Consider the following 16,469-nt stretch of genomic DNA (forward strand, 5'->3'; position numbering starts at 1 on the left):
GTCGCTGACAGCGTGGGCTCGCGCCGCTGGGAGACCCGGGCGATGAAACCCGTGAAGAGACGAGTTTGAGCGGGAGGGACTTCATTTAACGTCCGTCTCTGGACCCAGCGGGATCGCGGGCGTTTTTCAAGACAGACTTCGGACTGTGTCGCGTTTTCACGTCAAAACAAACCCTTCTAGGGTCAAAATGAGCTCACCGGACAGGTGCGTTGACAGGTTAATTAATAGCTGCGTTTTGTTTTGACGTCGAGGCCGAATGGGGTCATCTTTAAGTTTGGACTGTTAAGTCGGTGTCATGGCGCAGACGCGTTTTGGAGGCGACGACAGTCCGTCTTCTTCGGGTTCACACACCTTGTCCGAGGGAGAAGAAGACATGACGGACGTCAATGTTGACCCAGATGGAGGTGGCGTTCACCGTTCGGAACCTGAACGCGTCGAAGAGGTGGAGGAGGATGGAAAGATGGATGAAGAAAGTGAAGAAGACGACGATGAAAAGGTGAGCGGCCACCCGAACGTTTTGTTTTCATTTTAAAAAGGTAACGCACACACACACACACACACACACACACACACACACACACACACACACACACACACACACACACACACACACACACACACACAACGTCTGCTTCCAGATGATTGTTCATATCAGCCAAAAAAAACAACAACTGCTGGCAAAAGCAAGAACTTCTTGGCAGAAGAAACTCTTTTTTTTCTCCTAAGTATAAAGTTATTTTATGACTTGAGTCAAGAATAATAGAGAAAAATGCATATATTCCTATTGCTTTTTATCCTTTTCATTCTGCGTAAAAGAATTGTTCCATCTGCTGCATGAGGAACAAAAACTTGTTCCTCTTATTCTTTTCTGGTTTATTTATTACCGTTTTATTAAGTGTTTGTTAAATAGACCTGTTTTTATCCTATAGGACAACTTGTTAATATTTTGCTTGTTTTAGAAAAGGACATTTTTGAAGTCGGGGACTTTTTTTTTTAAATACGAAAGAATTTTGAGATTTTTTTAGAACCTTTTTTAAGGGTATTAAATATTTTAAATCAGCCTCTAGGGGCTTTTTCACGTACTAACAAATATCAGCTGTTTGGTTTTGTCAGGAATCGGATGGTAAAATGAGCGAGATGAAATTTGTCAGCCTCATGCAGACTGGTTGGACTGGCTCCGATGAGCACAATGCTTCCCGATGCCTGAAAGGGCAGGACTGATGCCCTAACTTGTAAACCGGTACGCCTTTTTTAGATGACAATATCCTACGAGATGACCCGAGGCTGTGGGTGTGGCACCCTGTCATCGCTTGTGAAGGCAAATACAAACTGCGTGATAGCCACAGATATCTTCTGCAAACAAGGAGCAACTGTTAAGATGACTTCTTTATTTCTCTCTAGGCGAGTTTTCCAAAAACTAACCAGTGACTTTTTGGATGAACTCTGGCACTGAAATGTCAGTTCATTTAAAATTAGGGACCTGGAGATGTAATGTGACCTGTATTACTGACCTTTATAGCCCTAGAGACCCCGCCCCCCCCAGTTGGTTGTAATGCTATAGGGTTAATCAGGAAACCCTGACCTTTGACCTTTGCCGTTCTGCTGAGCAGTGAAAGAAGGGGGTGTCTTCTGAGAAGCGGGCCCTGTGCAGTCTTTCAGGGAGCGATATTCTTAGTACCCTGATATTTATTTAATGCTCATCTTCACAAAATCTCAGCGCCGTTGGTTCTCAATCCACCTCGACTTCTAATTCAGTCAAATGTGTGGGCAGTGACAAAGAACATTATCTACTGTCAGGAGGAAACCGTCCCACATATCAGCTTTACTGACACACACAACATGAAGTGTTAGAAATGGACAGTGAGCAGCGACACTACAAGGGTTTTGGCCAATTAGCTGTCAGAATAATCGGGCGCTGTGCACTTCATGTTAATGTAGATAAAAATTTCCTGCGTTTCACCTGCTCTCACCTTCCTGTTTTATATATTGTAAGTTTTGGACTTTTGATGAGACAAAAGGCAACAAATTCTAAGGACACTGCTAGAAAAATACTGAAAATATCAGATGTTGCTTTTTATTTTTAATTTTCTTGCCTCACATTTAACACAGATTCAGCAAATGATGGAATGAGCTGCAGTCGTGTCATAAAATGTGAGAAAAACCCTAAAATCTTTTAAAACAAAAAGTTCCGTTTATATTCACAGATATCAGTGGTTTGACATCCAGTACAAATTTCTGTTGAAGAAACTCTTTCATTTACACAAAGGATTAGCACGGAGGCTACAGTTAATAATATAATGATCCGTTTTTCATTTTTTGGTTTTTAATGTTCCCATCGATTTCATCTGAGCTGCAAGGAAACTTCATTTTACCCTTATCCCGAAACCAGAGAAGAATTGGCATTCGTACCCGAAACTTAACGGATGATGAGGATATATACAAAGTAATTCTATTTGCACGTTATTAATAGCTTAATGACATGAATTGCATTCTATTACTGAGGTTATAGTGACCTTGGAGGCATATGATGTGTATTTAAATGTAAATAGTGCTGGAATCACATGCTTGCCTTTGATTGTAACCGTCGGCGGGTCTCGCCCCTGTTCTGTCAATGTCCTTGTCTGTATAAGCTGTGCTGTTTTATATCCCCCTGCGGTCGTAAATCCTGTGCTCGATGCTTCCTCATCTCTACCTCAGGCTGTGTAAACAAAGTGTGGGAATGTGGAAGTTGGGTTCTATTGAATTTCAATTTTCCCATTCGGGTTTTTTGCGCTCACAACGACTGCTGCTGCACTTAAGGGTTTGTCACATCCACAGTGTGATAGATAGGTGATGTGTTTCTTGCAGTTATTTGTTAATTAGGTGGATAATTCTCAGTACAGACAGAATGAGCACCATATAAACCTTAGCGTTGAGGTTGGATGCATCATGTGTTTTGTCATGCTTGGCTTTTGCCATCGCTATTAAAAAATACGGCTACTGTGAATATTTAAACACGGTTCTGAAGCAACCTCCAGTCTGTTTTGACACAGACAATACATATTATGACAGCATTCAAACAACGTGATAGCGGTGTTGCCCATAGCGATGAACTTACAGGTGGTTCAGTCTACACTGGTTGCTCGCTGCTGAACATGGGTATTCATTTAGCTGAGCTAAAAGAGTTGTTCATTAATAACATCCAGCTTCCTGGCGTCAGTTCTGAGGTCATCATGGAGTGCCGTCCTCAAACGGAATGATTGCTAATGCCTTGAGCTTCAAAGCTAAAGTGGTGTGTAGGTACTTTAAAAGTTGTCAGTGAGATCTTTGGACTCGTAGAGTCTTCAAAATTCTAAAAGACAAATATATGTGTTTTAATTTTTAAATAAACTCCTTTCTTGCGAAAATCTTTTCTTATGAAGAGAATGCTTATATTTGTTGTGAGGTACCAGAAATGTTTGACAAGTTTAGGAAGTCTAGACTCTAGTTTTTAGAGTGTAGTTTCTAAAGTCTAGTTTAGACATCTGTTGCAGACAGTATGTCAATAAGTAATTAGATAAATGACCCGCTCTGAGATCAACCTAAATGGTCTCTGCTGAAATTAAATCGGTTTCTCAGGTGAGCGTTGGTTTGAACAAGCTGACACATGCCCTCCAGTGAGTAATGAGTTTGTTCAGATGAGAGCTAATCATGTGTGACTCTCAACGCTCTACAAACTGCATGAACTGGATGGTTAAAACAACGAGCTGTTTGCTGAAGCGTTGGGTTTGTGTTATTGCACGAAGGGCTTCTGGCTTTGTGTCCCTCCTTTGCATGAAAATGTCTGCATCATTAAAAGTTTTTTTTTTACAAAAGAAAACAGACATATTTATATTTGCCATTAACATCAGTGAACGTCCCTTTGAAAAAGCTCCAAGCTCAGGAAACAATCAACTTATTCAAAAACTGGAGGGGTGGTAACGGTTTGATGTGTGAAACACATCTGTTCAGACGGATGTGTTGAAGACACATGACTTGGTGAAGCTGCAGGTCACCCCTCCGTTCTGGACCGATGTGTGTTCACCCGCGATTAGTTCCAGGATCACGGGATAGAGCCATGAATCGTCTTTGGAAAGAATCTGGCAGCTCGAAGGAAGGGATTCGTCCTTCGGGGGTGGGTGGGCTGGTGAGTGGGCCAGATGGTCTGAGGTCAAGGTAACGGCCAGGCATCGATCGAGTCGTCAGGCATGAAAACATCTGCAGACTTTTCTGGCTTTTTGTCTGCAATGTTTTCATTGAATAATTAATTAATATGAAGACTTTTTGCTCGTAAGGTTCACGTTTACTAGTGCTGTTAAGGTTTTTACATTTACATAATCTCTTGTGTTGTTCAGCAAGAACTACCAAATGTTGCTAAAAGTCCAAACCGTATTACATGGTTGGTATTGAAATACCAACCATGTAAGGATCATGGCTTGCATCGTAGGGGCAGAGAAAAACTCATGACTTCTTGGTAAATTCAGATTTTTTTTTAAACGTATTGACCGTCCCGAACACCTTGCTGACGTCCACCTGCCTCCTGAAGTCAGACGGCAGCAGTCGGATGTTGCATCAGTCATTTGTGCATAAATATTTGCTTCTGTTTGACAATGTTTAACTTTCTCTTGATGCAATGGCTCTGTTCCTGCGGTGTCCCCCTAAATAAGCAGCCCTTTATTTAAGCAGGCCTCCTGTCAGGGTGATTAAAGGGACATCCACGGGTACTGTGTGCGCTTGTGACTGAGAGGATTAACACAATCTGGTTAAGTCTTTTAACCTCCTACGTTGTGCTGCGTCTTGGCAGGATCCATCTTTTGACTTCTTAGCTCCTCTTTCCAGCACTTTATTGCGACCTAAATAAAATGTCTCTTGGTCGTAATTTACCTGGACCTCAGCGCACATCGCCGGAGGGAAGCAAGGTAAGACAAAAAGAAAGTTTTTATATCAGTGACAGGATTGAGTCTGTCAAGCCTGAGGAGAAAACATGTCCACACTTATGTCTTTGCTGCTGTAGGACTTAGTTAAGGAGATCTGTTTGGTTCGCAGACAATAAGTCTCTTTGGTGAAATGCAGTAAAATATGACTTCCTTTGTTGTATGATTGTGATTTAGGAGTCATGCCAGTGTTTACTTTTAAAGACAGGGACGTAACGGTCAAAAAAACACACTGAAGATGATAAATCTTAACTTGGTCAAACCAGAGTAACGGGAGGGGAAATAACTGCTGTGTTTTTGTAACTTTAGATCATGTCAACACAGGAAACTGAAATCCCATGTGCCCCGACAGAGTTCAAATACACCAGACTGAAGGTTTTCTGTGTCCAATGAAGGGGCAGAGTAAATGATTATAGAATAAAAACAGGATTGAGATTACACGGTGAAGTTTGATATGAGCTGTGATACTTTTTATGGATTTGCCTGAGAAGGGATCTCTAAGAAGAAGAAAAAAATTCCAATCTGGAATTTGGGGAGGGCTGACGAGGACAGATGCATGATGACAAGGTCGTCTAGAACATGCTTCGCTCTGACCCTGAGAAAAACTGCAAACACGGTCCATATCAAGAGTTCATCGAGTTCCCAAAGACTTAACCGCTGCATGAAATGACGATCACGTTAAATGAAGACACTGTGTGTTAACCCAGGGGTGAGGAGACCAAAAAGGAAATGTCTCATGGTGTTTACACCAACAACAACCCTCCCTTTAAAGATTTTAGTCAACCCTCTGACCCCTCTTCTCTTTACCCCTCCCCGACGGAGACGGTCCAGTTATAGCTCACAAACTGTAACTTGGCACAGCATCCCTTCGATCTGTGGATTTTTATACCAGTTGATGCAGCATGCTGAAAGGTGATAATGTGAGGAGTCATCTGGTGTCGTCTTATCTCAAATACAACATGTTGATGTTAGCTAGTTGTTAGCATGCTTAAGTCAACAGTCACCTGAAAAATAATTCCAACACTGACAGTTTTGGCAAATTTTGGCTTGGAGCTTGATGACAAGGTTAGGCCAGCAGCATTCCGTAAAACTTACCTGAAAGCTATGCTCCTAGTGGGGATGGGGGGTGGCACCATGTTCACCTGGATAGCTGTAGGAGGAGGAGCTAGTGCAACATCTCCTTGTCTGTAAGAAATCAGTCTTGCAGAGCTGCTGGCAAAAAAGTGAAAAACAACATTGTTGCACAACAAATGCCTGAAAGAGGAGTTAAAACCCTTCATGTTGTGAAGTACCGATGGACTCTGTGTCCGCTTGGTTGCTGGTTTTCAATGATGCATTGAAAACCATTCAATTAGGACCACTTCTTGTCATTGTAGTAGTTGATTAGAAAACATAGAGAAACAATGGCAGAGAGTGATGAATGAAACAAAGGTGACTGGAAATAGGTATGTCGTAAAGCCTCTGTGTTGTGTACAAAGTCTCTCTTCCTGTTCTACTCTAAATACAAGCTTATTGTATCTTAGCAACCGATGAGAGAATCACAAAGGTTCCTTTCAATTCATCTCGTCGAAAAGATAAACGACACAAACACAAATCCTTTGGAGGGAAATTAAAACTCACTACCTTTTGTGATGCAGAATCACATTGATTTGGGAGGTTTGAGGAAAACAAGTGCTCTCGTGCCTGAGTTGTGTTTGTAGACGACATGTATGTATGTGAACACACTACACGTAATCCTCACATATGAATATAATTGATTCTGAGAGGTTGTTTGTAATTTGAATTGTTTGTAAGTCGTTATTTATTAAATTTCAATCTATATTCACCATTTGAGGTTTTTTAAATGTCATTATTACCTTAAATATGGAAGTGCTATTTGCTAAGACTTAAAAACAACTAGTCTAATAACATACAGGGACAGGTTGTTACTCCATTCTCGATTATCTGTTGGTTTTTAAAAAAACAAAATACCAAGAAAAATAAAATTCAAGTTTATGTCAATTCACTCCGCTTTGCATCTGTCTGTCACAAATGTTGGACTCAAAACATCACTAGAAAACCAATAAAAGAACATATTATGTTACTGTACATTAAATCAGAATAAAAACATATATTGAAATACTTACAAATAGTTCAAAATATCTACTGATAAGCATCAGTAGTAATCAGTAATTCATGCAATTGTTTTCAATTCAGGTTAGTGTACGGTAAACTTTTGCGTCTTTATAATTTAATCCTGTTGGGTTTTTTGTTGTTGGGTTTTCTTGTCTGATTGGTTTCTCTGTCAAAGCGCTTTGTAATGTCTGCTGATGTGATTAAGCAGTACAAATAAGGGTTGATTGATTGACTCCTTGAGAAATAGAACGCAGTGGTGCTGCTTGGCGGGTGTTTTGGCAGAATAGTGAATTGCAGGACAATCGTCAGATATGGTAGCGCGCATTTATACTGTGCATATATCAGAAAATTCGTCAGTTGAATGTTCTTATGCTTTTGAGACTGTTCCTGCTGCTCCATCTCGCTTCTTGTACATTTGCATCCTTATATTTTACTTGTGTAGGATATGCAACTCTTCCTGCTGCTCCGTCTTTTTGTGTGTGTGTTTATTTGCGTAGCTGTGTGCGCTTGTTAATCTACCGGCGTTAAAAAACTTCTCCCTCTTTCTAATCTATTTAGTCTTTGTAGTTTGGGCTTGTAAAGGTCGACGGTGTGACTAAAACAACTGGTGTTTGCTTTCAGTGCACCACAGAGAGCTGGAAATGTTCCCAGTGTGCATGACAGCATAAGTGTGTTGACTCACTTATAATATTCTACATTATACATCCATGTTTCTTGTTTGTTTTCCATAGCTTCTTTTACATTTTGTCTCCATATTTTTGTGTTGGGCTGCGAAAAGCATTGTTTCAATGCAAAGCAATGAAAATATGGGAGAATTACTTCTTTTGCAAAATTTTGTGGCCCTAAAAGGAAGCTAAAGTCAGCGAGCATCACACTTCATAGATCATCATCAGCTGCTTTGCAGATATCAGCTCACTTTTAAACTTTCCAGGTTTCAACTGGGCTGCATCTTAGTTCTGTTTTTTGACAATGAGACAGTTGAGCATTTACAGGACAGATGGAAGTTATTCTCACATTAATGTTTAAAGGTCAAAAATAGAGCTAAAAGAAGGTGAACGTTGGACTGCGAGTGAACACTAAATGTTGGATAAGTAAATGAGCAACTGTTTGTCTGCAAGTTTGTTGGACTAGTGTGTTTAGTGTCTTGTTGAGTCTTATAATACATCAGTTTTATGCGTTAAAGTGACAAACTATTAAAAGAAGGGAGTGATTCAAATTAAAACAACCTAACAGATTATTTCCATCGGAGTTGTTTAGTAAACAAAAGTTTACTACAGAAATAAAGCCTCTGGTTGTCACACATCCTATATAACTTCAGCTCCCGTATCGTAACACAACCGCTGTTGCATGTTGTGTAGATGACCGTCTTTGTTTCACTTGCAGGATGCTGTTTGCTTTGATAACAAACGAGTGTTGGTACTGTCCACCAAGGGTGGAGAAGAGGATGGAGGAAGGTGGAGCGGTTGGTTTTGATGTTGCCCTCAGGAGCGTTGTGTGGTTTCCTGCTGCAGGGAGAGGTGTGGGGGGGTGAAAGAGCATCTGGCTGCTGAGACCGACTCATACCGGTGCATTTAATGTGCCGACACCCAGCCTTAAAGTCGATGCCGATGTTTTGCAGAAGGAAGTTTGACTGAAAACTTCCAGTCAGGTGCTTAGAATGATGAAGGCTAAAGTTTGAAAAGATTAGGAATTAAATTCTGTTTGTTGTGTGGTGGCTTTAGGTCTGTCAGAGCTTGTATTTGCTGTGCAGCCAGAAAGGGTACGCCCTGTTGTCTTTGTTTGTGGCATCATGCTCCACCGTTTGTCCCATATCTCCCTTATGAACATGTATTCATTAATATCGAATGTTTGCACAATAAAAAGCATAGAATCAGATTTAAACACCAGACTTTGACTGACTGCACGGATTGTCAGTTTCTTTAGCTGATTATCCTCTTTTCTTTGTTTTAATGGTCTTCTGCCAGCGTTGCTTCAGATGATCTGATCTGCTTTTGAGATAAACATGACTTCACTTGTCTCATGTGGGGGCTGAAGATATGCCGGATCATCTTTTTTGAAGCAATGAAAAGCAACAGAAATGAAATCTGGTACCTCACAGATCCTCTTTGGGTCATCATATGTGTGCTGTGTGTCATCATGGTCCGTGTTCTTGAAGACCCAAGGTCTTTATGACCTGTCAAAGGATCTAAACAATGATGTGGGGGGGGGGGTCTAGTTTACCGCTGATTGTTTTACAGTTTAACTCTAAGCTGCTTATGCAGGTAGTACTTGGTTCGTATCTCATTGCTTTAAAGTTATGTAACGGTCTGTCACTGATTCTGTTGTGGTCGATCTGACCTTTGCCACCTTTATTAACCAGGTAGCTTCCCCGGCTGTTCATGAGTTTAAATGCTGTAGACATTTACACGTCTTTAAACCAACATGGGTTAAACCACGCTAACTAGTTCCTTCGGAGATACCGTATCCGGTATTTACATGAAATAAAAACTGGGCGTAGCTTCGCAACCATGAAATATGATGCAAATACCATAAATAATTGTTTTTAATTTGCTAATGATTTTCAGGAAATTCTTTTAATGGAAAATGTTTCTAATTCACACGCCCCACCTTTTGAAAGGTGGAGATTTTCTAGATCTTGTGTATTTTTAAGAAAATTAATAGTTTATCATGCAAAAACAACAAGCAGACGTCTCTGCAGAAAATGTCACCAGCGGACTCGTCAGGATGGCGGTGTTGGAGCGTGTGCAGTGTTGCACGCGCTCTACATTACTGTAATAGCAGAGAGGTCAAAAATCCCACAAGGAATTGGTGTTCGCTGCCCTTCATACTCCAGGGCTCATCAATCCTTCATTAGAGAAGCTCGGGGTATTTCCTACCACAGAGGGCTCTGAGTCATATATATCTTTGTGTTTTCAGGGAGGGCCCCCTTCCTTACCACCGGGCATTGTTATGTGCTTCTTGTACAGGGTCATTATCTGTGAATACAATAGTGTGTCGTTGTGCTGTGTAATGCAGCATAATCATAATTCATTTCTGCCAACATATTCCTTGATATGTTAGTAGGATTGCTTTCACTACCTCTCATAATATTTCGAGTACTGTGATGGAAGTCTGGGATGCCGTTCTTTTCTCTGGATTGTCCTATTTCTCTTTTCAAAAAAGCCCAAAAGAGTCATGGGTGCGGTCACCCCGCATCTTGAATCCATAAACTACGTTTTATGTCAGGTTATTTGGAGAACACACTTGGAAAGTCCCTCTTCGATTGTTGGAGAGTCCTCCCTTCAGGATTTGTCTTTCCAGCTCTGCAGCTTTAATTTCCAATCGTGTGCATCATATCGTTTCATGAAGAACGAAGCAGCGCCCTTCATTTTGTCAGATCATACTTATGCTTCAAGGACATCACTTTAAACTTTAGGATTCTGTTTGGAACAGTTTCAAATTTTTTAGACTAAACAAAAAGATTAGTTGTGAAAATCAACAGTATGTTAGACCTTTTATGTCTAAGATGACTGGAAATACGTAGACAAAATATCTGCAATAAAATCCTACATAATCTAATTTATCACTTAGTTATTGAAAGCTGATTTTTTTGTTTTTTCCTCCAGTTGGACAACATCCTCCACCCCCTGTCTGCATCCCTCAGGAAGGCCAGCAACCCTGAGTTGACGCGTGGATTCAGCCCCGCTATCAAGTTTCGGCATCATCTTAGCGAGGATGGGAAGTATGTTCGGAGGCGGAGCCTAGGAGGCGGTCTCACAGGTAAAGAGCTTCATGTTCATGTCATGCAGACGCTGGTGCATCAGCGCGATGTTTAAAAAAGTTAATGGGATTAGGACATCCTAAAATTGGAATATCAGCCATTGAAATATGTACTTGAACATCATTTAGCTCTCATGTAAGATCTGTCAAGCACAGGTACGACTTCCACCCCCCCCCCATTTCTCCTGGTCCCTCCCCTTTTCAGAAGTGTTGACTAACTCCTCCTGAAGAGACTTCCTTTATGCCGGGATGTGATGAATTCTGGTGAGGAAAACATTTGCTGTTAAGGAAGGACCACAGTTTTCTCTCCTCATCCTGTTTTTTTCCCTGAATTTGACTCCATTGATGATGCACTCTCTATGTATATTACTGTAAAATAAGTAACATGGCTGTGAGTCAACGGAAACTCCAAAGACAACAAATCAAATCAGTTAAATTAGCCTGTGAAGTGATAATAATATAGTAATTATCATTCCTAGAACGAGGCTTGAAGTGCACCTCCTTTTTGTAGCCGCTCAGCATCTTTTAAAACTGACATTATCACCGTTATTGTATTTTGCAGCGCTGTCTGGTTACTCGCCAAATAAAGTAATAATACATTTTCCCTATAAACACATCTTTAAATTCGCGCGTGAACGTCTGTGAAACGGTGATCTGTCATACGTGGTTTACGTTTAGCTTTTAGCCTGACAGTTAGCTTACAAACCTGTCTCCTCCTGGCCATGAAGCATATCTGGAACATGAACACTCTCTCCTTCATGCTCTGTGCCAAGGTTGTAAATCCACTCTTTGCTGCCTTGATTGTTTACCTGAACAGGAAGTGGAAATATACACACTTGGGGAAAAAAGATGGCAACACTTCTATGAATTATGTTTCAACCTATGGAACATTGGTGGGAGTAAGAAAATGAAAGTGTGTGATAGAAAGGAGCTGTTAGTGCCATCTAGCGGGAAGCTCTGGGAATGACAGCTTTTTCTTAAAGAGAATAGACCCATTTGCTCATCTTCAGCAGACAGTGGCGTGCTAATTCTTATGTAACACTGGGATTTTTAGTGATCTCTTAATGGGTTTTTCACCCCTCTGCCTTTTGGTAACCCTTTGACATCCTACCTTCCCCCACCGGGTCAGGGGCTTTAGCCTCATGGGGCTAATCAGAGCAGACAGCTAGGATCTTATGTTACCGGTTTGTCATTTGAACTGCACTGCACCGGTTACTCTTTTATTATAGGTCAGGGGTCAGTAGTGCAGCTGAGCCTGTTTGTTGTTGGTGAAACTACTGTTCAGATCTTTGATTTAGCAAAACAATCCAACCTACATTTAAAATCTCACATAAGGTAAAGTATCCGGAATAATAATTCTCACTCATGCCACATGGCGCCCAAACATGTGAGCAGAGTTTTATGGTTTGAAGAGGAGCTAGACTTAACGACGCTTACAGTTGCCGTTTCTCTACGGAGGGATCACGGCCCTTCAGAGGGTCACAAGATAAATGTGAGCGTTCCTCAGATGATTAATGTGGAAGGCAGGAAGGGAAAACAAGGTTCTGCTTCATAGATTTTTTATTGAGATCTTAATCAAACTTAGTACCGCAGGTAATTTATAGGGGTTTATTCCATCTGTAATTAACATAATCTGCTGTCTTTTTGCAGCAGCAACTTTTTTCTTTCTTCCGTTGTGTTTCATGGCCATCGATGAATTTGTTCTCCATGGCGATGGATAAGTTCAGTTTGTTTTGTGTGAAAAAGGGCAGCAACTGAACCTCATCCTGTTGTTCCCTGCAGGAAAGTACCTCCAGTTGCCCAACAACCCCCAGCAAACAGCGTGGCAGCCGTCACCCGAGATTTCTAACCTGGTCCGTATGCGTTCCCTGAACCTCGGGAAGTCGGACCCCTCCCTCACCTCCAGCCTTGTGAGTACTTCCTGAATCCTGACCCCGCTGTGACATTCTGCATCCTGATCTAGTCAGAAAGCTCCCATTACCTCATCCTCCGAACGTGGTCGGGTGAAAACAAGAGCTGCTGTGTCGAATGTCAATGAGCCAGTTTTTTCTATTATAGGGGATTTTTTTTCTAACCTTTTGGTGCACATCTGAATTGGATCCGGTATTTCAGTGGAAACAATTAATATCCGGGGGATTTTCTGAAATAGATGACCTGATGTAAAGTTGGCTGCTGTGGTGATGATGGTCCTGGAATCAGAATTAATAAACATGTGAAATAATAATAAACGGGCAACACACTAAGTTGATATTCATATATTTACCAACAGATTAAGAAACAAGTCATCAATAGGTCCCAGTGCATCCAATGAGTGATGTCATGCAAACGGAGGTGACCTTCAGCGCTGGCCTATCAGATGATGTTTGACAGACACTCGGCTTTAGATTGCATCTCAGTCTAAGACAACAAGATCACGATCTGGCTGATCAGAGCCTAATCCAATGCTGCTAAATCTATGAGTCGTTCCGGGTTTGCTGGGGATCGGTTAGAGAAAAGGTTTATGTAATAAACAGACTGTGTGTGTGTGTGTGTGTGTGTGTGTGTGTGTGTGTGTGTGTGTGTGTGTGTGTATACTGTATAAATAGAGTATATGGGTCTAGAGTAGCTGACAGAATATTTGGTAACTGACACTGACACATCTGACCCAGTCCACCAAGAATGTGTAACCTGAACTAGAACAGGTCTCACCGTTGCTATGATGACATCATCATCTGACCCTGTTTACACTCATCACATAACACCTACAGTGTTAACACACTTAGCTGGATATACGCAGCCCTCATGATCAGCCTGAATGGTGTTTTTCTCTATAGACTGTCTGGCTCTGTACACTGGAGGGTGCTGGTGGGTTTTCACTGTTTAGCTCTAGAACTCCTGCATTCTTTGGTCATTTTGCCCTGTGGCGTGAATGAAATCATTATTTCCTCTCAGGTGACTGTCCTTCAGTCAGAGCTTTTTAATACTTCATGACCTAAAACTGTCTTTCATGTCGGACTTTAAGGGTATTTGTGATGTCATAGAATGCCCCTCCGGGCCTCACAGCAGGACTCTGTGATCTGTAGGGTCCAGTAGGGATGGAGGCTGACCGGCCACATGCAGTTCCTCTCTCGCACACAGACATTAAAAACTCCATCTTGGTAGATTTGTGTGGCTCGACCAGACATCTATCAGCACCACGCTGAGTGTGCTGGGAGTCCTCTGAGCCCCGAGTTAATGGAGTGGACTCCCAGGTAAGGCTGCAAGGTCACAAGGTCCCGGGAGTATGTCCAGACGATTTTTTTCATCAGACCTAATTCAGCAAATGGAAGCTCGAATAGATGGATGAAAGTGGGCTTGCTGTTAAGAAAGGGCACTGGGGTGTTTTGTGAGCCTCCTCCACAACATTCCTCCACCTCCACAGAATGGTTCTCGTGGAAAAAGGAAAAAAAAAGTAACTGGTGCATCCGCAATTGAGATGCAATGCTTCCCAAAATTTTAATCCTTTCAATTCAGCTCCAGATTTTGTCCAACAATACAACTGAATTTTGACAGCAGGCCTGTTGAACGAATTCCTCCAGGTGAAATGTTGCACACTTCCTCCAAGGAGGTTCTGTTGTTTCTATGGTTCCGTGGTTTAAAGTCCGATCACATAAAAACCTCTCGCCCAACTTTCCTGAAACTTCAATCTCAGAGCTGATTTGAATCAGATCCACAATAACAACCATCTTTCTGCTCTGTTGCAGAGGAAGATTTATTTTAGTGGTCATGCAAGCTAGACGATGAATGAAAACGGAGAGAGAGGTGTGAAAGTAATGAATCAAAGAAATAAAAAAAGGATTTTCCAGTCTGGGAGCATTTGGAAACCTTGCATAAAGGTGACATATTGCTGAAACACCAGCACCAGATGAGACGGGTGGAGACGGCGACGTGACCTGGTCTCTACACTTTCTGGCCTGCAGTCCAACCTCATGCCGTGTGCCTGTTATTTGCCGGGTTGGGCTACAGACTCCCCCTATGCAGAAGGAATAATAAAAAGAAAATACAGACACAAGCCACCGTATTTAAAGCACATCTGTAGATAAAACGATACGACTTTCAGATTCATCATAGAGGAGGAGACGTCTGGCCTTGGTGGAGGTATGTTCGCTCAGAGAGCACTGCTGTTTTTATGCACTTTTTATCGTTGCACATCTTCCCCACCTTTATTTGAACACATACAATATGCAGTCAGATGTATTAGTGTAATATTTCCATGCTTCCGTTGCATCGGGCTCAGATCTTATCTTATTATTCTTATTCTTAACGCCGTCTGCGTGTTCCCGGCTACTCAGCGGTTGGCACCACGAGAAAATTAGATGCTGGTGACCGCTGCTCAGATGTTGTCGTGTTCAGACACAAGCTGAATTGCTGATGGGTGACATCTGAACGCTATCTGTCCGAGTCAGCTGCACTGAAACCGCAGGGCTTCAGTCTATTATCCCGCCTTCAGAACGAGCTCAGAAAAGGCGGTGAATTGGTTTGGCCTTGCAGAGGAGGAAACGAGTGAATCACCTCAGGTTCCAGGCAACGCCATTTCAGTTTACTGTTAGTGTTTTTTCGGGGTTGTTTTTCATTTCATAAAATAAGAACAGAACGTCTTTGGTGAGCTTTGAGTTCAAGGATGACGGGCATGTGTCATAATAACGGTTATATGACTGGGATGCACTTATCTGCAGCTTTATGTATTCAAGTTTTGTGTGTTTCGATTGGCTGTTAGATCTGAGACTTTCCAGGCAGTTTGAATGGAAAGTAAATGAAAATAAATGTACATTTGTTGTAGAATTTAATGAAAACAGCTTGACGGGGGTGGGGAGATCAGTTGTAAGGGAGTTCTGGTCTCTATTTACAAGAACTGAACTTGCTGTAACGGTAGAGGAAAAGCTGAATAGCTTTCATGACAGTAGGAACGTGACTGGTGTTACACCCTTGTGTCCTTGGCATTTTTTTTCCTGCCATGCTTCCCCCCGCCCCTCTGCCTCACCTGTTATTACTTTCTGCCTCCTTTATGTTCTCCCATCATGCCCCTGGGTGTGCAAGGCTCTTTGACAAGCGTGGCACATCTCTTTTGACTGTGATGGTCTTTGGCAGAAAATCAATACTTCACCTCTGGTGTGATATGGAGATAAGACTGTCATAATCCTGATGTTGGGCCTTTGTGGACCCTCGTTGTCTCCCGTAATTGTAGTCTGAGATGTCCTTTACTGATAACGTTTTCACTGGAGCAGTTTGCACAAGAAGAAACTGCCGATTGCATCCAAAACAAAAGGTGTTGTGCTGTCTGGTCAGAAAACCATATAGTTTTTAATAAATATTGATTTTTTTCAGGCAACATTGAAGAATCTGTCTTGTATTTTTTAATATCAGCCAGCCTCCAATATGAGAATAACACACTAAAAACACGAGAATGGAAAACGTGTCGCTCGGGTGCAACTTATCGATTTGATGTCTGTGGTCGTCTTTGTTTTGAACTCCAGCTTCTTCAATTTTATTTGATTTCTTTTTGTAATATCACTCAAATTTGTGATTTCAATCCATAAAGGATTGTAGCGTCGGGGGGGGAAAAAAAGAAACCTTCAATATGCAATTTATTTTCTTTTTTTTAAAAAAAAATCAGCATTAAGGATCAGTGACATAAACATTAATCTT

The 16,469-nt window shown here is 41.6% G+C and overlaps 1 protein-coding gene across 4 annotated transcripts in view; it reads left to right on the plus strand.

The window, feature by feature from the left end:
* Positions 1-6: 6 nt before the first annotated feature.
* The window catches only part of mast4 (microtubule associated serine/threonine kinase family member 4), a 58,478-nt gene continuing 42,015 nt past the window's right edge, over positions 7-16,469 (plus strand). For all 4 annotated transcript variants that reach the window (XM_068335676.1, XM_068335678.1, XM_068335677.1 and 1 more), the window contains exons 1-3: positions 7-496; positions 10,652-10,805; positions 12,588-12,715. In XM_068335676.1, the coding sequence (XP_068191777.1) occupies positions 296-496; positions 10,652-10,805; positions 12,588-12,715 (483 nt within the window). In that variant the 5' untranslated portion in view covers positions 7-295. The remainder of the gene's footprint in view (positions 497-10,651; positions 10,806-12,587; positions 12,716-16,469) is intronic.

Source organism: Antennarius striatus, chromosome 15 (genome assembly GCF_040054535.1).
Source record: "Antennarius striatus isolate MH-2024 chromosome 15, ASM4005453v1, whole genome shotgun sequence".
NCBI classification, from domain to species: domain Eukaryota; kingdom Metazoa; phylum Chordata; class Actinopteri; order Lophiiformes; family Antennariidae; genus Antennarius; species Antennarius striatus.